The 21,554-nt window shown below is 44.6% G+C and overlaps 1 protein-coding gene across 3 annotated transcripts in view; it reads left to right on the top strand.

The window, feature by feature from the left end:
* Window positions 1-21,554, top strand: part of PPM1H (protein phosphatase, Mg2+/Mn2+ dependent 1H) — a 320,891-nt gene that overhangs the window by 156,346 nt on the left and 142,991 nt on the right. For all 3 annotated transcript variants that reach the window (XM_058308360.2, XM_058308359.1, XM_071218925.1), the window contains exon 4: window positions 8,103-8,215. In XM_058308360.2, the coding sequence (XP_058164343.1) occupies window positions 8,103-8,215 (113 nt within the window). The remainder of the gene's footprint in view (window positions 1-8,102; window positions 8,216-21,554) is intronic.

Genomic DNA, 21,554 nt, shown 5'->3' with positions numbered 1-21,554 from the left:
GGTGTTCATTCCCATCATATCTGTTATGTTTTTGCGTATGTCTGCAATTTCCCCTCCAAGTGATGTCTTCATGTTGTTAACCTCTTTCATTACTGCATCAAATTTGTCGGTGATAAATGTTCTGAGATCTTTCATTGCTTGTGCCAAGTTTTGCTCCCCTTCGTGATTATTGGTTTGTTGATTGGATTCAGCCATGTTTTCCTGATTATTGGTTTGGTTCGTAGATTTTTGTTGCTTTCTGGTCATCTCTTTATTTTGACGAATTTAATCAGTTCCTTAGCTTCTTTGTCTGCTCTTGGAGGTTAATTAGTTGTTATTTTTGCACAGGTGTTATATCTTCTCTTTGTCACTTTTTTCTTCTTATTCTAGTTACTTGTTGTTGGTTAAGTTCACTTTAGAGGAAAGTATTAGTGTTGGGGAAAGGCAATTGTGTAAGCAAGGGAAAAGTGTAAAGTTGTATTGGTGATGTATGTTAATAAAGCAGGAATATGAGATCTGGAAGGATGGAGGTTAGATTCATGTAGATTGTATAGAGTTATAGCTGTAGGTAGAGTACCTTTTATGAAGTTGATGACTGAATTTGGGAGGAATATGGTATGAACTACACAGCTATTGTTTTCATGAGAGAGGGAAAAAGAAAAGAAAGGTAATAGTTTCAAGAGTGGATAATAGACAGAAAACAGAACAAAGGTATTAGAAATTAAGAGTTAGACACTTTGTGGATCAAAGAACGGGAGGTGGGGGGTGGAATATAGGAGAGACAGTAGATGATAGTGGATATCAAGATGCAGGGGAAGGGGGATAGTGTAGGTAGCCTAAATCAGTTCACACAGAAATGAGGCAGTGGAGGATGGGAAAACCCAGCAAATGTGAGGTGTTCCCTGTAGCACCTATTGTATACTTGAATTAAAGTAAAAATAAGTGGAAGATGAGGGACAAGAGGGAAAGAGAAAACCGAAAAAAAAAAAAAAACTAATTATAATAAAGAAAAAAGAAAGGCAAGAAGAAAGGAAGAAAGAAAAAGAGGATGGGCAAACGGTGGGGAACGGATAGGGAGAAGAGAGATACAGGTACACACGTGTCACAATTGCAACACTATCTAAAACAACAACTTCCCCCCGCTTTGCCCTAAAACCCCCCCGTCTGTCTGCCCAAATGGGTCTGCAAGCACCTCCCTTCCCACAAACCCCCAATAGGCCGCCCAGGGCCCACGAACTCCCCAGTACTGCAGATGCTCAAAAAAAAAAAAAAAAAAAAAAAAATTAAGTAAAATTAAGAAAAAAAAAAACAAACAAACAAACAAACAAAACAAAACAAAAAAAACAGAAACCCCTCCGCAGGCCCGGCTCCGCCCGCCGCGGAGGCTTGGACCGGCTCTGCCTGGCTCCTCACGCTGCCTTGGCCTGGCCTGGCTCCGCCCAGCTCCGCTCGCTACAGCGGCCCAGCCGGCTCCGGCGTCCACCTCCCGCCACCGCGGCCTGGACCGGCCCTGCCCGGCTCCGTACCCGCCGCGGCCTGACCCGGGCCCGCCCGGCTCCAAACGCTACCGCGGCCCGCAGCCGGGGCCTGCACCGGCCCCGCCCGGCTCCAAGCGCTACCGCGGCCCGCAGCCGGGGCCTGCACCGGCCCCGCCCGGCTCCAAGCGCTACCGCGGCCCGCCCTGCACCGGCCCCGCCCGGCTCCAAGCGCTACCGCGGCCCGCAGCCGGGGCCTGCACCGGCCCCGCCCGGCTCCAAGCGCTACCGCGGCCCGCAGCCGGGGCCTGCACCGGCCCCGCCCGGCTCCAAGCGCTACCGCGGCCCGCAGCCGGGGCCTGCACCGGCCCCGCCCGGCTCCAAGCGCTACCGCGGCCCGCAGCCGGGGCCTGCACCGGCCCCGCCCGGCTCCAAACGCTACCGCGGCCCGCAGCCGGGGCCTGCACCGGCCCCGCCCGGCTCCAAACGCTACCGCGGCCCGGCTCGGCCTGGCTCGGCCCCGCCCGGCCCCGCTCACCGCCGGCGCAGCGTCCGCCGCTGCGGCCCGGCCTGGCTCAGCCCCACCGAGCGGGGCTAGATGCCTCGTCTCCGCCTACCCAAGAAGGGAATCCTCTACAGGTAGCTGGGATCTCCGTGTATATTTCACAGACGAATCCTCTCTGTTACCTTCCCTCCAAATCGATGTCCAGACACCTCCGGACCAGCAAAAATCCCGAAACAATCCGGTCCCAAAGAGTCTCCAACGCCGCCCAGCCGATTCCCTGCAGAAGACTCTAACAGGGATGTTCACTCAGCCGCCATCTTGCCCCCTCCTCCTCTCTCCCACTTTTAATCCCTTAAAATAAAGTCCCCAAGCCCAGCACTTAAACCTCTAATTTACCTCATGGATAACATCTCTGGAGTTACTTCTCATGTTCAGAATGTAGTGTAATATCCTTAAAGGCAGAGCTTTCCTTTCACTTAGGATTTTGCTTTATTTATAGCAGTTCAGCAGTGTGGAACCACAGAGCTCATTGGCTTCTCTGTCGTCTGTCTGTCTGTCTCTGTCCTCTCTCTCTGTCTCTCTCACTGTCTCTCTCTGTCTCCATTGTCTTTCTTAATCACCAGTATCTATTGAGTTTGTTTCATAATCAGCGTTCTCCTAGACTTTATAGGAAATAGAAGTCAAAGATAAGATCTCATACTGGTGCTTTTGAAGGCGTATGTTATATGACTATAGAAGTATCTAATATCTCATTTAATTACCTTCTAAATAAATTAAAGGAAATGATAAAGTACTGATGTTTATCCAAAAGGGAGACTGGGTCGAAAAGTTTCAGAGACACCAAGCCAAGCAAATAAACTATAGGCAAATGGAAAAGAAAAAAGAAATGCTTCGAACAAGGGGTGGTGAGGTGGTAACAGTTTGATCAAATGCTTATTTGAGAGCAGTGCTTTTCCTTTCCTCTTTGCTGCTCAGGTTGCCCGGGTGCAGCACGTGGCTTGAGGTGAAGGTGACCTCTGGACTCTTAACACTGTAATGCAGTCAGAGGCTCATTTACCCCTTAGGGCCCCCCTCACTGTGTCTCTTCTCCGACCTTCCTTCATAGCAGAAAGGCTGTGTAGCCGAGTCCTCCTGTGTCCACTATGGGAAATGAGCCATGGTTTCCCGAAGGACCAGAATCTTAGGGCTTTGGGGCTTACGTCAGCTCCTCTTCCCAACAGCATTTTGTAACAATGTTCAGCTTAGCGACTAAGATTTCTCATTTGTTCTGTGTAGGTTGTTGCTTGGCCCAGGATGATAGACATGTATAAGATAAATGCCTTCTAATTCCTCTCTCCTCCATGTTTGCCTCCACCCTCCACCTCACCCTCCCATAAAAAAGTTGAATAGTCAGCATTTCCAACTCACGAAGGAAGTCATTTCCATTGCTGGCATAGTTCAGGAGGCCTTTGCCCTCCTCGGAGTCAGAACCAGGTCATCAGCAATTAGCCTGCCATCTACAGGGCTTAAGTTTTGGACTCAATCCAGGAGACTCTCAAAATTCTATCCTGGTTCCTTTTTGGTAAAGGTTAAATTCCCAGCTAGGTGAAGAATATTTTAGAAATTTGGTTTGTAAAAAGGGAGAAACATTATTTTAACTTATAGAACTACCATAACCATCTTCCTAGTACTGAAAGAATGAAATACCAGACTACTTGGCATTGTTGGTAAAAAAAACATACAAATGCATGATGATACTATGTTGAAAAGCAGAAGGATGAATGCAAAACTTGTTCATAGTTTATAGATCTAGTGTTTCCAAAAATTGGCATATCATACTTAGTTGGGGGCCATCATGTCATACTTTATTTAAGCTACAATTTTGTTATGTCTTTGTTTTTGATAGAACAGGAATTTCCTCCAGGAAGCAATGGGCCATGCGATTCCAGTACTAGCCAGGAGGTGACAATATTGGGCAGTGCTGTTTTTCCTCCCCCATTGCCTGTCTGGCGGATTTGCCTTGTTCTGAAAACAAACCAGAATCAGATCTGGATACCAAAACCAAGCAGGATTATTTGTGACTGGCACTGTTAGCAATGTGATCAGACCCATGTTTTAACCTAGCTAGGGGGAGCTGCCAGGTTCTACTGAAACTTCCCAACACTCTCGCCCTCCTGTTGTCTGATATTGCGTCCCTTTTACAATATGCAGTTAGGAGGAAACAAAGAATGACCCTGGAGTTACATCATCTTTGGGGCTTTCAAACCAGATTACAACCATACCAGGCAATATGTTTTTTTTCCTTGCAATTCTTACCTGTCTCATTTCACACACTTCTCTTTTTCCCCCTTCTCTGCTCCCACTCCTCCTTGCAACAAAAAAAAGCATAAACAAAGTCCCAAGCCTCAAAAATAGGATCTGCTTTTTGATTTAGAGATTAACCCAATTTAAATGTAATATTCAAGCAGCCGCACACAAAAGAAATTAGTCTTGCTAAGTAAAAAGTTGCCCTGAGAAGTCTATGGATACCTGGATTGAACAGATAAATCAATTATCTTGTTGATTGAGGCTGAGGATTCATTTAAATGATCCTTTGGACCATACGTGAAAATGAATGATGGCATATGCTTGTGTTTTGCCAGTAAGGTATTGTAGGCTTATGTCTTCTGGTTTGTGTTCATTGACAAAAAGTGGGGAGATATTCCAAATGAATACTTGTTTACTTAGTACAAAGCTTTTCCCATGATTTCATTGATTTTTTAAGAAATACCCACCCTTGAAGGTTTTTAAAACTAATAATTATACATTTTTGTTTTGATCCAGAGTGTAAAATGCTTAAGCTAATTGAAAAGATGGAGGGTTTGAGGAAACAGTTAGTTCACGGGTAAATAAATCCTTACCACGTTTTCTAGGCTTGATCTGATAGTAAAAGAAGAGCCCAGCTGGTTCTTTAACGTTACTTTCAGTACTAAGACTTTGTAAAACATCTTTCAATAATGAGTAGGTAGTGTAAGAAAAATAATTGTGCTATTTTGGCTTCTATGGAGAGGCGGGGGAAGCAATTATTTTTAGAATATCTTCTACTTGAGCCCAGTTGTAGGAGAAATAGAAGAGTATATTTTAATGCCAGTGACTCTTTCAGGGGAGTGAAGTCTATAGAAACAAATCTTTCGAATCCTCATCCTTGTGATCCCAGAGAGCACACGTAATTGAATTGTGTGTGTCTGTGTGCATGTGTTCCCCCACAGAGGAGGGGGCAGGCGCCAGGACAGATAATGAGAGCAAGCATGTATTAGCAGTTTTTTCATAAAGTAGTAGTTAGATTTTAGTCTGCTATTTATGTGAAACTACTGCTAAATTTAGCATTCTGTATGTGAGAAGAGCTACAGAGAGAATGTAGTTGGAAGGCTAGGAAAAGATTAAAGAAACAATGAAATCAATTAGAAAAAAATACTGAGCCACATTTTTAATGTAATCACAAGGGATTAGCTGGCTAAGCTAACTGGAATGTTTCCCAAAAAATTAAGGCAAGTATGAACTCTGCTGCAGCAGGAAGTCTTAGTGTTGAATACTCTGCCTTGGTTTTCTTTTTTTTTTTTTTTAAGAACTAAATAATTTTATCAGATTTTGTGTGTGTGTGTGATATAAGCCATGATGAATAAGACCACCTACGATGCATACCAGGGGAATTCTTTGTAAGGATTTTGTGTACCATAGCTTTTTTTTTCCTTCTTGGATCACACCAATGATTTGACTAAGTCTGTCAACATCATTCACATTCCAGTGCATATATAGAATGCAAGTGGTTGAGAGCTCAAAGAATTTTTAATAAAAATTGTCTTTCATTCAGACTTTAGATATTTAAACAAATATTGATTCTGGTTGTATAGGAGGGTTTCTGTCGCTAGAACAATTCCTTCTCATGTATTAAAAACAGTAGTACTGGGTGTGGACTTTGTAATTAATTTATATATTCCTTTGCTAAAATCATATGCACCATAATATCAACTTTATATTAGTTGTTTAAAAGAAAGAAAAAAAACACACACACACACAAAACCTTAGCCGATCCTAAGAGGGCATTCCTTTGTGGGAAGGGGTTGTTGGTTCTGTTTTGATGCCTGGTTTGAGGTCAAATCCCGACATCCTGACAGTTTCTTTCTCTTCCCTTTCACTTCTTTGGGACAGTCCTTCCTGCCTCTTACCTTCCTCTCCCTCTCCTGCCTCTGACCCTCCCTGCATAGGTTCTGATAACCATCCACTCATTCTTGTCCGTTCTGTACTTCACCTAAAATGGACTCATGCTTAACATGCTCCCTAAGCGTTGTATTATAAGTTTCTCATGTGCATATGTGGAATGATACATTCCTCATGTTAAGGCAAGGGTAGGAGGGTGGGGAAATAATTGGGAAACCTGGGAATTTTTCAGTGTATTTATTTATCCACATAGGAGGCATTCATTAAACTGCCATGCACCAGGCACAGTGCTGAGTGTTGAGGGCCTCGCAGCGAGCAGGATGTCTCTGCTCTCAGTCACCCAACCTCCAGGCTGCAGGAAGGGCTAAAGGGCAGGCCGAGCCCCTCAGGCTCACCATCTTATGTAACCCTGTGACAGTCCTCTAAGGAAGCTAACTTGTACAGAGTTGAATTGTAAAAAAACCCGGTATTGTCCTTTGAAGGTGGTCCCCAGGCTGGACCTTCCTGCATCTTTGATGCTGTTGTCTACCCCCCTCTGGAAATTGTTCCTCACTCGGTTCTATATGACCACACCCCACCTCCCCTCTCCCCTACCCTCTCCCGTGGTTCCTTGGCCTCCCCACCACCTCCGCCTCTCCCTGACCCACTCCTGCTGTGCCTGTTTCTCCCAGGTTCTGTAATTGAGCTCTCTCTCTACTTACTTTCCCGCCAACAGATTGCCCCTAATATGCATCCCCAGCTCAGGCTATTTCCAGTCTGCACCACTGAGTTATTCATCTCTGTATTGTTACCTCTGGCCCTAAAGCAAAACCGTTACTGCTTAGTGCTAAAGGCCTGAATTCTCTCCCCTTTTTCCACAAGGCTGAAACAACCAAGCTCTAAGTCTGTGGGTTCCTAAGAATCACAGAAGCTCCCTGGCCCTCGATCTGCCAACAAGCACCCTTGGAACCACGCCTGGCACAGTGTAGCCCTCTTGCTGTGGTTTTTACCCAGTCCTCCTCCTCCCTCCCTCTGCGCCATAGTAGTAGATTACACTGGAATGTTTGGCATTGTTTTTGCTAATATTCAGTGGATTTTTCCAGACACAATTCTCATTTTTCTGAGATCACGAAATCATTGCTTGCAGTGCTGACACAGGTTTCACAAAGATGTCTGTCTTGAGGATGTAAGGGTCAAGTTTAATTTTCTTGGGGAGGCCTCATTAGGCAATGAGTACTAACACAGGCTTTGGAGGGGGAAAACGGGGTTGGAATCCAAACTCTAGCCAGGTAACTTTGGGCACGTGCCCCTGCTACCCTAAGCCTCCTTGTCTGTATCTGTAAAATGAGATTAGTAAGGATAGATATGTGGATGAAATGCAAGCACTTAGCACACTGCCTGGCATGCAGTAAGTTCTCATGAATTTCGCCTATTGTTGTGACTGTCTCCCATTGCAAACTAGGGGATGTAGGAAGAAAAAGTCAGATGAGTTAGAGGGTATATACATTTTGTATCCATGAGTCAGAGTGTTGTTTCCTGCCTGTGTTGAGTAGGAGGCCACAGTGCTTACATCTCTTATTCAGCTGTAAAATGAACTGTTTATTGGAGACTTTTGGGTTAAAAACATTAAGTGGCATTATCAGTCTTCTTTATTGTAGGTTCTGCATGGCCTCCGAGGCAGTCCGTACGTGTCCATAAACTATGAGATTTATTTAATATGATTTATGTTTTAGTCTTCTTGTTTTTATCTGGCTGTATCTGTTTGCCAGCCTTCATTTCCTGCTCTGGTCTACAGATGGCCCAGGATGTGCAACTTTTTGCCAGTGCCCTTTCCAGGAATGCTCAAGTGATAGAAAACTAAGTACCAAAGACTTTTTTGTCCCTTCTTTGAAGCACATTCTGTCTGACTCCTATTTGTCGTGTCAAAAGAGAGGCAAAGAAAGCCTTTGATGCACGTCCCTGTGTTGACACTTTGTTTTCTTCTTCAGGACCTACAAATAGAACGAGAGCGGAGTTCGTATAATATATCTGGTGGCTGCACAGCCCTCATTGTGATTTGCCTTTTGGGGAAGCTGTATGTGGCAAATGCTGGGGATAGCAGGTAAGCAAATTAGCCTTCCAGTTCTTACTAATTTCTAATGCCTTCTAATAATTTTCATCTTCAAAAAAAATAAATGATTAGATATTAAAATAATTCTGGTTGGGATCAGATGTTAAGAAGGATGTCTTTGATGTCTGAATACAAATGCATTAAAGAATAAGCAGTTTGGTAGTAAAAGGTAAAGGCAGTCTTTTACTTGGCCATAGGAGCAGTTCATGTATGTATCTGCAGTGAATCTAAAGCAGTAATAGTCAAATGTGGGGTTTTTTTCCTTCGAACCTGTTTTTTTTAATGAAAACATAGCAAAGACATAATATGTGAGAAAGGCGAGGGCTGAGGAAAGGGATTTGAATGAAACGGGTGTCTGGCGGGGTCCCTGGAGGACTTCCTCTGCGGGGGCTCCCAACTGCCTCTCCCTCAGCTCAGTGCCTCTGCGTTGTCCCCTCCCAGGAGTTTCTCCTTTCATGCACATGCCCTCCAAGGCCAGTCTCCTCTCTTCCAATTCAACTGAAGGGAATTTTGACCAAGAGATTGTGGTTAACCATTTCTTTATCCAGAGTTGCCAAGGAATAAAAGTGTGAATTAATTTTATTTAAATAATTGATGCATCCTCCCTTTAGGTGCAGAGGTTTGTTTTTTTTTTCATTACAGGCTTTCTGAAAAAATTTTCCTATATGTAGTACACATTTCTCCGTCCCTTTCATAACAAAATATGTTGGCGATGTAATAGCACCTTTTCCTGAAGACTTGCTCTTTATTCTGAAAGTAGTAGAAGTACTAGACTTGAAACATGGTGTCCTCAGAGGATGAGCCGTTTTCCTGCCAGGGCTGCCGTCTAAGAGGCTCTTGTTCCTCCGGGTCTTAGTGCTCTTCTCGGGTCTCCTGCTTGCTCTGGCTCTCTCCAGACTGGGCCCCCTCTCCTTGCCTGTTCCCTGTCCCCCAGCTCCCTTGGTTGCTGCTGCCTCTGTAGGTAGAAGATGAACCCCCTCGAGGCAATCAAGGATTCAACCTTAATTTTACTTGCGTTTACAAAGCAGGAGACTTGGGCCCAAGGAAGTCTCCATTCCTTCCAGTAAAGCATCCTTTCCCAGCCTTTCCCACCAGGGATCTTGGAGTGCAAAGCAGAGCGGACTGTCAAGATAGCAGTATTCTGGGGTTTGAAGATGGATGTTATTTGAAGGTCCATTTACTTTTCAAGTATACGTGAATTTTTCATTCTACTCTATAAACTACCTGGGGTTTCAGTATGAAATTTTGCCAAGTGTGTATAAGGTGCTAGGTTTGTGCCACGGCTTCTATACTTGCGTGTAGAGTCAGAGTCCTGCCAGGAGACACGTGCCAACTCAGATGGGTCACTTGAAGATAGCTGAATGAAGGAGCCAGAGGGGCCAGCCAGGAGTGCTGAGGCTCCCAGAGAGGAGTTTCCCACCCCCAGGCCTTTGGGGGCAGGGGAGGAAAAACTCTTAGCAGAGCCCCAGGAGAGTAGGTCAGGAGCAGCAAGAGGGAATGGGGTGAATGCTAACTTCTCTCTCTCTGTCTCTTGCCAGAGCTTCCCATTGAATGACCCCGGCTGGCAGCCAGCCGACAAGGTAGCCCAGGAAATGCCATTCATAGAGATCAGCCTGCCAGGGCACAGAGACCCCCGAGACTGCATCTGCGCAATGGGGGGCACACGGAAAGCAGCCGCCACATCTGGTACTCTTTCTTCCCTCCCCACCCTGGGGAGTGAGCAGCTTAGAGGAGTCATCATTTCTCAGGGGCCTTTTAAAACATATGCCGAGGATCCAGCCACTGGGCCTCTTGTTTTGTTCTGCATCTTAGAAGAGAGATAAGCAGATCCCTTTTGGTTTCAGTTGAGTAAGACTGAACTGATGATTCAGCTCTTGCACTCACATTCGCCTTGTGCCTTTATGTCTAGTTACCTGTCCTCTAAAATGAATTTGCTTCCCTAGCCCTTCTCCGGGCTCAGGAGGTGACTGAGCCCTGCTCCCTGGGCAGCAGGCCCAGAGAAAGCGCCTCTCATTAGACAACCTCAGACTTGGAAGTTAACCCAACTTCTGTGCCAGAATAACTTTACTTTAGATTGTCCTTTTCATAGACACAATTCCCTCCTCTTATTTTAAGGTAGTTTTCCTTCAAAGCTCCACAGTCCTTAGCGGAGCCATTTACCCACGCAAGGTTTCTGATCCTACATCCCAGAAGTACCAGTCCCCTGACCAGGACCCACCAGGCCCAAGTGTTCATCTTCTGGACTTGTGTGTTTGTGTGCACATAATGCATGTATGCATGCACCAGTGCCAGGCTAGACCTCCATTTCTTCATCTATAAAAATAGGGCTTGGACTAGATAATTTCTGAAATTGCTATCATTCCAAAGATTATTCTATGAAAAAAATGACATCTCTAAAACCTAACAAGTATAATTACATTTATAGTACTGTGTCTGTCCTCAGTATCCAGGTATGATTTGGAGTTTTATGGCTAATTGGTTAGTGCTTATGTTAACATTTGGGTCATTTGTCACAGCAGGAACCTAAGAACAATACGAGTTGGTATTCACATGCACCATCACATGATAGCAGGTAGGACACTTACTCATTAGGGTGCCGTTTTCAGCTCTTACATGAGCAATAGCTATTTGATATCATATTATATAGGATCTTTGTCCTAAATTATATACTAAGAATACGATATAGGTATTTCAGTTGGTAAAAATACTCAGTTATTCCCAAGAAACAACAACTAAGTGAAACTTGAGCTTATACCTGTGGAAATGTGTGTCCCATATCCCCTAGGGACTGGCAATGATGAATCTGAGGGCTCAGTTTAAACAAATGATTAGAGTTGACAGAAGATCCTAGCAGTAGGGCCCTGATTAATTAAGGGCTAATTTTTCTTCTTTATGACCAGAAATTGGCTGCTGTGTGTTTACTTTAAACCTTGATAGTTTTGAGAGTAAAAGTGAATCTTTATGGCACATTCACTCTCCCATAATTATTCACATTCAGGAAAAGAAAAGCTTGGCACTGGCTCGAGTTTGGAAGATACTGGTGGGTCAGGAACTGTTTTCTAAGCCACTTAGTGAGCTGGGTAACATCTGAATTGCCGTGAGACACGTGCGTACTCTGGGGTTGTAGTCAGAAGAAGTTGTGACGTCAGCAACCACTGGTGCGGGATGATCCGCAGTCTCTCCAGGTGACGCCCCACGCTGTCTGTGGGCCACAGCCTGGGGTGTGCATTCACCCTTCTCTGATTAGCTGAGCTCACCAGCCACAGAGACGTAGGAAATAACTGCTTGAAGCACACCAGTCACTTTATTTCTCCCAGGCAAAGGCAGCTAACTCCACACCTAGGGGGTCATAAAAGACTAAGAAAGAAGCAGATGGTGGGCAGATTTTCACTTCAAGCAGAAATGAAGCAGTGGCATGCACATGTCATGCAAAGCAATAGAAAGACCATCTCCCATGGTGTCTGAGTCATAAGCTCCTTAGGCTCCAAGTGCTTCTTCAATTTAAGAAAGTGCTCTGACACTATTTTAGAAGATAATTTCCTTTTATTTCCAGAGAATAAGGCACTGAAGAGGCAAAGCCATTGCCACTTATTTAGAACAATGTCTAAAGATTCAGCATCTGAAATTAGGCAAATTCATTCAAATTAAAGAAAACCACTTAAGATTTGTTCAAGTCTCAGTTCCACTCTTGCCACATTTATAGTAATAGCAGCAATGAAACAGCTCATCAGTGCTGGGTACCATGTTAAGTACTATAACAGGATCATGTTTAACCCCTCAAATTAAGTAACTTATAGGTATTGTTAATATCAGATATAGTTTACAGATCATTACACTGAGGCACAGTGAAGTGTGAAGTGATTTGCCCATGGTTCCACAACTAGACAGAAGCAGGGCAAGACTGTGAGTCAGAGCACTGAGTTCTTAATCACTCCACTGTACACTGCGTTTTCCCATCTATGCTAAGACTCACTGTTTTGTTTTGTTTTGCTTTTGCATCTTTTTTTTTCCCTTCCTATTCATATGTAAAATAATGTCATACCTTATCATCAGTGGCATCTTGAATCTCACCAAAAATGGGATCTGGTGGCCCAGTTGGATGGGTGGATGCATTTAGGGGCTATTTTAAATGCACTGCAGGAGTCAAGCAGGTGAGCTTTGAATGGGTCAGTTCCTCCATTTATGATCTAGGCAAAGGTATTTTCTCAAAAGGAGGGCTGCCACCCTTTCCAGGGTTCCAAAATTCTATAAAACCATTCTAAATTTTGTGTTTTCACCTTGATGATGACAAATTGAAAATATAAACATTTTCCAACAACAGAAGCGGACAAAGAAGATGCAGCGAATAGACACAGAGAACAGACAACTGGGGCAGGGTGGGGGGAAGGGGAGAGAAAGAAATTAATTAAATAAATAAATAATAAACATTTTCCAGATCATCTGGATAACTACTTCATAAAAGGTAACTGCCACAAATTCAGACCCATATTTACGTTGGGTTGACACTTTCTTTGTGTGCAAGTGTCACACAGACTTTTTCAAAATGGGACACATGGGCTCCTGGGAATACAGGGTCATCTTCTTGTGCTTGAAGTTCCTCTTATGAAAAACTAGAGGTCAAGATATTCATTAATGATAGCCAGGTCCTGAACCTCAACAGACTCCAGCACCTACAATCTGATTCATTGGACTCACCACACTCAGCTAAGATGGAGTTGAAGAAGGACAACCACCACACCATGGAGCCTAGAGTGATTACAACTGAAAGTGGGAGGATTGCATCCAGCATCCATGTGGAATCTGAGCCTCCTCTTGACATAGAAGTGCAATGGACACAACCAATCCAATGTCCACATAGAAAAGGTGGCATTGGATTGGGAAAAGTGGACATGGTCGCTGATGGGTATGGGGAAAGGCAGGAAGAGATGAGAGGTGGAGGCGTCTTTGGGACATGGAGCTGCCCTGGATGGTGCTTCAGGGGCAATCACCGGACATTGTAAATCCTCACAGGGCCCACTGGATGGAATGGGGGAGAGTATGGGCCATGATGTGGACCATTGACCATGAGGTGCAGAGGTGCCCAAAGATGTACTAACCAAATGCAATGGATGTGTCATGATGATGGGAATGAGTGTTGCTGGGGGGGGCGGGGAGAGGTGGGGTGGGGGTGGTGGGGTTGAATGGGACCTCATATATATATTTTTTTTAATGTAATATTATTACAAAGTCAATTAAAAAAAAAATAAAGGAAAAAAAAAAAGATATTCATTAAGTAGCTCTGTGTGCAGGAGTGGACAAGCATTCTGTGAATTCCATGAACTCAGTCCACGAATTGTCCTAAAAGAGCAGCCACTAATTCTAGCTAGGCTGGTTTTCTTTCATTCATCTTCTATTCATTCTTAATTTTCCAGAATTGTTCCATTGGAGTTAGTTTTCTTACCAGTTCAGAGGTGAATTCCTTTGGCTGAATTTTCTCAAGGATTGGAATTAGGTATTAAAGAATACTTATATTTCTCAAATTTAAAGTCAGTCACAGATCTGTGGTGTCTTCTCTTTCAGGCTTCTCCCCTCTTCTAGTGATAAGATAATGAAAAATTATGTAACTACTTCCAACTCAATTAAATGTAAAGAACCATTCATCCCTTTTTATGTTCATGTATTCCACCACGGGCCAAATACAGTACCTTCCTGAAATTGCTTGTTTCTAATCAGTGGCTCGTCCATCCATACCTGCCAGTGAGCTGCTGCTTTGTTAGTAGCCTTCCTCTGAGTTCAGAAATTTATTTGACCTTCTTCCCTTGACTAGTTTAAATCTATCACACCTCTCAGTTTCTTTATGGCATGTGTCTGAAAAATAACATAGAAAGAAACCAAAATGAAACACTGCTCTTTACTATGAAAGTTGAATTGTTGTTTCTGCCTTTTTTCCTGCATGGCCCCCATCATTTTAGTATGTTCTTACAGAACCCCATAACATGTAGAAGGGATTAGCAGAAATAAAACATTACTATCAGGTGATCACAAATACATGTAATGTAATAGAGACCAAGTGATGGCTCAAAACAATCTTTACTTTCCCTATCTAGCCGCTTGCTGTCTACACAGAGCACTCCTGGGGGAGCCTTCTCTCTCTACCCTCCCTCCCTGTGTCTTTCTCTTGGGTATTTTGAACCTCTTCCTGACACCCCTTGCTCTAACTCAGTGTAGTTCTAGCAGCAGCCACCACCACACCTGGGAACTTGTTAGAAAAGCAAATTCTACGGCCCTCTGCCAGACCTACTGAATGGGAAACCAGGGGTGGAGCCCAGCAATCCATTCCAGTGAGGCCTCCAGGTGACTCTGACGTGCCTCAAGTCGGAGAGCCACAGCTCTAAACCCTAAAGTCCAACCCCAGAGCATCTGAGAGAGCCAGGAAAAGGCCAGTATATCCTCAGCGTTTAAAAAGTGTTGCTGGTCCTGGTCCTCAGGCTGAAGCCTCAGACTCCACAGCCACACCGTCAGGCAGTGCCCCCTCAGCAGCCCACGGTGCAGCCACGTATGTGGGTGGCTTCCTTCCAATGCATCGTTTTGCTATCTGAGGGGGAGGGGCCCTGCCTGCACTGAGTCAGGAGGCTGCAGGTGCCTTTTTTTTCTGGGTCATGGGAGCTGCTCCCATGAAAGGTGGGAGCTGGGGTAAGAATCCCCCTCTCAGACTTCCACTGACTGCTGAGCAGTTCTGAAGCCCACCCTGCCTTATACCAGGCTACGATTCCTGTATCTGGAATGGATCAGGCATGCCCCTGTATGGACTTATTTTGGGGCCCCTGGGAAAGTTTAGTTCTGGCCCTGGTTCCCCCATCCTAACCACAGTGAGGTGTTGCGCATTTGACCGCTCCCCTTACTCCCAGCACACTGCAAAAGCTGGTCTGGGAATACCCATGGAGTTCATAGAAATGGAAAATTTGTACTTGGAAACATTGGCATGAGGTTATTATAGTCATGACAGTGACTTAGCTAGCCCTACCTGCAGAGACAGTGCAACAGTGAAGCACTGTCAGGAGGGAACTTTCTAGGGGAAAACCTAAGACTCTGTCTTTGGCCCACTGTAGTTCATAGCAAGATAACAATTTGAAGGGCCTAATCATTGAATTTTACTGCCCAAGTGAAACTAAGTACCAAGATTCAGAAAAGCGTTTTGTACCTGGGAAGATGGGCTGAACCTTACCAGGTGAAGATTAACCACAGTAAAGGTCAAGTATAATACCTGTTTTAAAAGGGAGGGAGGGAGGGGGAGACAGAGCTTCACAATGGTTCCCATTTTAAAAAGTTATTTCCATGCACAGTAAGTTCATCTGATCAGTAGTGTGATATAGATGCCAAGACCTAATGTTATCATAGGCTGCAGTATTTGAAGTATTTGAAGCTATTATGCAAATAATAGCTAATGTTTAGTGGGCTTACTTTGTCTCAAGCACTGGTTCTAATTTTGAGGGCTTTACATGAATAACCTCCTCTAATATTCACACCAACCCTTTTAATCTCATTGTACACGTGAAATCCTTCTCTTGGTGACACAATTGAACATGTGAATGGATGAACAGGACTAGAATGGTGAAGAGATTTGGAACCATGTTTGAAGAGATGAGGAAAGCCCATAAGAGCTAGAGCCATAGGAAATGATAACTTAGGTTGATATAAAAGAGAACTTTAGGTATTTGTCAGGTGTTGGTGGGGAAGAAGGTGGCTGAGGCTTGTTCTCCATAAGTCTGGGACAAAGTAGCAACCACTGGAAGATAGGATAGTGGTTCTCTCCTATCCAGGGACTCTGAACTCAGATTTCCTGGCTTGTATCCTGGCTCTCCCAATTTTAGTTGTGTATGACCTTGGGCCAGTCTCTTAGGTTTTCAGAACCTCAATTTGGTCATCTGGAAGTGGAGATGATGATGATGCCCACTTCCTAGGTGAGCGTTAGATGAGCAGATGCATGGAAAAACCTCAGTATAAGGGCCAGGCCCATGGTAACTGGCCAGTCACTATTAAGCTGCCTTTATTGCTGTTGAATTCATTGGGAGCTGTCCAGAGACTCAACAAACCACTTGAAAAAGTAGTAGATTCTTTCTTAATGAGAATATTTGTGCACTGGCTGTGTGACTGCCTCACGAAAATGTTGTGATTTGATTTTTCAAAGTCCATTTTAAATACTATGTTTCTTTGACATTAGTAGGATCTTAAAAATAGCATGACGATTTTCATTTTTGCTCCTCTCTTGTAAGAATTTAATCATTTTACAATTTGTATAAAAAGGGTATGAATGTCTCCTGTTATTAGATGGTGTATAAGGGTAATCTAAGTATAGGAACAGTAGACCCTCAAATTCACTGGCCTAGAGAAGCAGTAGCTTTTTTCCTTGCAGGCATTTGGAGACCTGGACTGAAGAAGGCTCTGCCATTTTTAACCCTTGTTTTCTAAGAGCTCTGGGGCCATCTCCATCCCAGTCAACAAGTGGACAAGGGCATGGGGGAACTCAGCTCGAGGAAGTTTGTTGTGGGCCAGGCCTGGACGAGGCACACATCTGCATCCATTCCGTGGGCTAGAATTCAGATATGTGGTCGTACCGAGAAGCACGGGAAGCTGGGAAATGTGCTGGGAGTGTTGTGCACAGGCCCAAGAAATTGATTTTGATGCACGGTGAGCAGTTTCTGACCCAAATGGACATTCAAAAGGTAATTCATATTAGTCCAATTAGTACTAGTGTCTTTATTTTTTATAAATTTTTAGTTGTAAAATAATTTTGAATTCACGGGACAATTGCAAAGATTCTATGAAAACAATATGTCAGACACCAATATACCCCCTACTCAAATACCCAGATTTACCAACTTTTAACATTTGGCCTCCTTTGCTCTATCATTCATTCTTTCTATCTTCGGGCTTCTAAACATTTGAGAGTAGATTGCATAAATCATGTTCCTCTAAAACTTAGTTCTTCCTTGTATATTTTCTAAGAACAAAGATATTCCCTCATGTATCCACATTAAGGACAGTTATTAAGTTCAAGAAATGTAACTTTGATATAAAGCATACAGTCTATATTCCAATTTATTTCAATTGGCCCAGGAATGTCCTTTTGGAAATTTTTCTCCTCCGTTATAAGATCCATTCCTCTTTATTTGTTTTTTGTTATATTTTCCCATAGTGCTGATGAAGCTAAACTTGGATATCATCTTTTTTTAAACCCAAATACCAATGACCTTCTCTTTAATTTTTGTCACCACTAGTTATAGAAGAGTGCTGTAAGTTCAGATTAAATTGTCATAGAGTTAAGAAAGAGCTGTCTCAATATGACTTCACTTTCATCACTGACCTGAGCACATTTGAAAAATGAAAAAGCCTGCAACTAAGCAATATACCATATATTTAGCTCTGGAGAAAGCAATACCTATTTCATCAGACAGAATAAATATTATATTAACCAGGCAAGATATGCTTATATTGATGTTTTTAACAACTTTGTTCTTTTGAGATTATTTTTAAATTGTCATGATTATGTTTTGTAGGGGTTTTAAAAAGCTATACCAGTTGTTTAGTTCAGTAGTTTAGCCTCTCATCTACTCTTAAGCTATGGTTCTTAGGTACATTTTTTGTTTGAGCACATTTCCTTCCCTTGATGTCATCCTTAATAGAGTTGAAATAGCTTATAAATATGCCTCGATCCATCTTAAGTGTTTATTTGCACTGAACTCATGTAACTTATTGTTTATTTATTGTAGTCAGAGCCCCAAAGTAAAGATAAGACGTAAGCTGACTAAAATGCTGTGGTAGTTGCAGGATTCAACAAATATTTGGATGCCGTCCAAGAGCTAGGCATTTGTGGACCCTGTGCTGGTGGAACAGTGGTGAATAAGGCAGGAAAGTCCCTGCCCTCGTGGCGCTTACAGTCTTCCAAGGAAAGCAGGCAGTCGAGCCCGTGAGGGGCAATGGCTGGTGTTTTGGGAGACAAATAACACGGGCTTGTAATGTGGTAGAGACTGCCTTGGGCTGAAGGGAAAAGCCCTACCACATGTATAATTGTGTTCTTTGGTTTCAGGAATGACAGTGACAGTGCACTGTATCAACAAATGGCTTCACAGGTCGAGATCCACTGCAACAGAGTTCCGTGGGCTGACCTTTTAGCTTTGTTATTCTGTGGTGTCATTGCCAGGACTGTGTATAGTTCTGGCACTTGCACTCGTATTGCAGTACAGTTACTTTTGGTGGAACCATACCTGTTTTTGTGACATGTAAGCCTCGTTGAACCATCATCAGCAGGAAATGGTTCATGAGGGTCTTTCTGGTTTCATGACAGGGAATTGAAATTTGCTGAGTGGTCCTTATGAGTGTGCAGTAAATGGTTACTAGATGGTTGGTTGTTCTGGGGAGTTAACTGGACAAGATGGTATTTAGCCTTCAACTTTGCCCTTGCTGTGTAGCATGTGAACCAGCTGTTCAGGACCAAATGTGGTTTAGCTCTTGGTAGCAAGGAGGTAGAAGGGAAGTGCCAGCCCCTGGAGCTGAGCCGGTGTGGTGGGCAGTGCCACGTGTGAAGTGGGTCAGGCCCGTAAGATTATATTAAACAGGCAAGGTAGCAAAGCTCCTGTCACCCCAGCACACCACTTACCCCCCAACAGGAAACACCTCCACTCCGCCATCTCTGGAAGGGCATGGTTCCCATTCTTCTGGATTACCATGTGGGTTAGAGATAATTCACATAAGACAGATACAGCCAGTGGTTCATTCATTCTTTTTTTTTTTTTAAGATTTATTTTATTTATTTCTCTCTCCTTCCCCCCACCCCAGTTGTCTGTTCTCTGTGTCCATTTGCTGTGTGTTCTTGTTTTTGTCTGCTTCTGTTGTTGTCAGCAGCACAGGAATCTGTGTCTTTTTATTGCGTCATCTTGCTGCATCAGCTCTCCGTGTGTGCGGCGCCATTCCTGGGCAAGCTGCACTTTCTTTCGCACTGGGCGGCTCTCCTTATGGGGTGTACTCCTTGTGCATGGGGCTCCCCTACGCAGGGGACACCCTTGCATGGCACGGCACTGCTTGTGCACATCAGCCCTGCGCGTGGGCCAGCAGCACACGGGTCAAGGAGGCCCAGGGTTTGAACCTTGGACCTCCCATGTGGTAGACGGATGCCCTAACCACTGGGCCAAGTCCACTTCCCCCATTCATTTTTTTTTTTCAAAGATTTATTTTTTATTTCTTTCCCCTTCCCCCCCCAACCCCTTCCAAACCCACCCCCAATCCGTTGTCTGCTCTCTGTGTCCATTTGCTACGTGTTCTTTGTCCACTTCTGTTGTTGTCAGCGGCACGGGAATCTGTGTTTCTTTTTTGTTGCATCATCTTGCTGTGTTAACTCTTCGTGTGTGCGGCGCCATTCCTGGGCAGGCTGCACTTTCTTTGGCGCTGGGCGGCTCTCCTTACAGGGCACACTCCTTGCGTGTGGGGCTCCCCTACCGGGGACATCCCTGTGTGGCACGGCACTCCTTGCATGCATCAGCACTGTGTGTGGGCCAGCTCCACACGGGTCAAGGAGGCCCGGGGTTTGAACTGCGGACCTCCCATGTGGTAGACGGACTTCCTATCCACTGGGCCAAGTCCTCTTCCCCCATTCATTCTTGTTCATTTATTCTTTCACCAAATATTCTCTGAGGGCCTGCCAGGTGCCTGATACTGTCAATAGGCACTGAGAAGACAGCAGTGAACAAAAACAGACAAAATCCCCTGCCCTCATAGAGTTTGTAAACAAGTTGGGGTAAAAAGATAATAAAAAAGTCAAATAAGGAAAATGTATATTTTAAGTGGTGAAAAATGATAAAGAGGGAACCAGATGTGGTTCAACTGATAGAGCATCCGTCTACCATATGGAGCGTCTGGAGTTCAATCCCCAGGGCCTCCTGACCTGTATGGTGAGCTGGCCCACGCACAGTGCTGCCATGCACAAGGAGTGCCGTACCATGTGGAGATGCCCCTGCATAGGGGAGCCCCACATGCAAGGAGTACACCCTGCAAGGAGAACAGCCCCACATGAAAAAAGTGCAGCCCGCCCAGGAGTGGCACCGCACACACTGAGAGCTGACGCAGCAAGATGACTCAACGAAAGAAAAAAAGATGCGGTTTCCCAGTGCCGCCGGATAATGCAAGTGGAAACAGAACACACAGCGAATGGACACAGGGAGCAAACGGGGGGGAAGGGGAGAAAAATAAATAAAATAAACCTTTAAAAAAAGAGAGAAAGAGAAAAATTGGAGAAGGAAGGGGTTCAAGAGTCAGGTGGGTGGCAGTTTCAGTCAGGGTAACCAGGGCAGGCTGCAGGGAAGGGCATTTAGGTGAAGGTCTGAAGGAGCTAAGGCCCTGGCAGAGCAGATACCTGGGGGCAGTGTGCTGGCAGAAGGAATAGCAAAGGCCCTGAGACAGGAATGTGCTTTTTCTACTTGAGGAACAGAGAGAAGTAGAGCAAGTCAAGAGGAGAATAGTGGGGGGTGAGGCCGGGAGGTGCGGGCAGCATCCACGTACGCTCAGCACAGGCGGGGGCTGCTGAGACAGTGGCCGTGGCCATGCGGCCCTTGCTGGACTTCTGCTCTTGCTTGACTCTTAGACTAATCTAGGTGGTCCTCCCTTCCCCTAGTTTTAAAGCCTTCTCTCTACCTTGCTTACCAAGCCCTAAGGAATTTTGAAGATCCATGGGTGGTCAGGCCTATAGAAGGTCTTAAGGACCATCTAGTGGAGGGCTTTGGGTGCCTTTTTTTTTTTAAAGTGTTCATACCATTGTATATCTGTTTTCTGGTAGAATCTTACACAAATTCCCAATATGTAAACACAGATAAAGGTGGGAGCTACTCGGACAGAAGTCTTGAAGCAGACTGAGCCCCCACACCAGCTCCCTTAGCCTGCCATGGACCCCAGGACTCAGGGTGCCGGCCCCCTGAACTCGTTCTGAAAACCTGTGACCTGGCCCAGAGGTTCCCACACTTGCCTGCACGTCAGAGTCACCTGGGGGACGTTTTTCCTTCTTTATTTGCTTTTCTTTCAACAATTTATTATGAAAATTTTCAAGCATGCAGAGAAGGTGAAAGACTTACGGCACACACCCCAGTGTGCCTGAATTCTGCAGGTAGTGCACCACTATTTTGACAGCATTTCTATCCATGCACTTCTCTCTCCCCATCCGGTGCAGCCGTCCACGCACTTGACGATCTTGGGGAACTTTTTTTTTTTAAGTAAATGTTGTTGGATCCCTATTCTCAGACTTAGTAAATATGAATCTTCAGTCCTGGGGCCCAGGAGTCCTTATTTCAAAAGTATGCCAGGCAAT

Source organism: Dasypus novemcinctus, chromosome 12, assembly GCF_030445035.2.
Source record: "Dasypus novemcinctus isolate mDasNov1 chromosome 12, mDasNov1.1.hap2, whole genome shotgun sequence".
NCBI classification, from domain to species: domain Eukaryota; kingdom Metazoa; phylum Chordata; class Mammalia; order Cingulata; family Dasypodidae; genus Dasypus; species Dasypus novemcinctus.
This window is presented reverse-complemented; position numbering and strand designations above follow the sequence as displayed.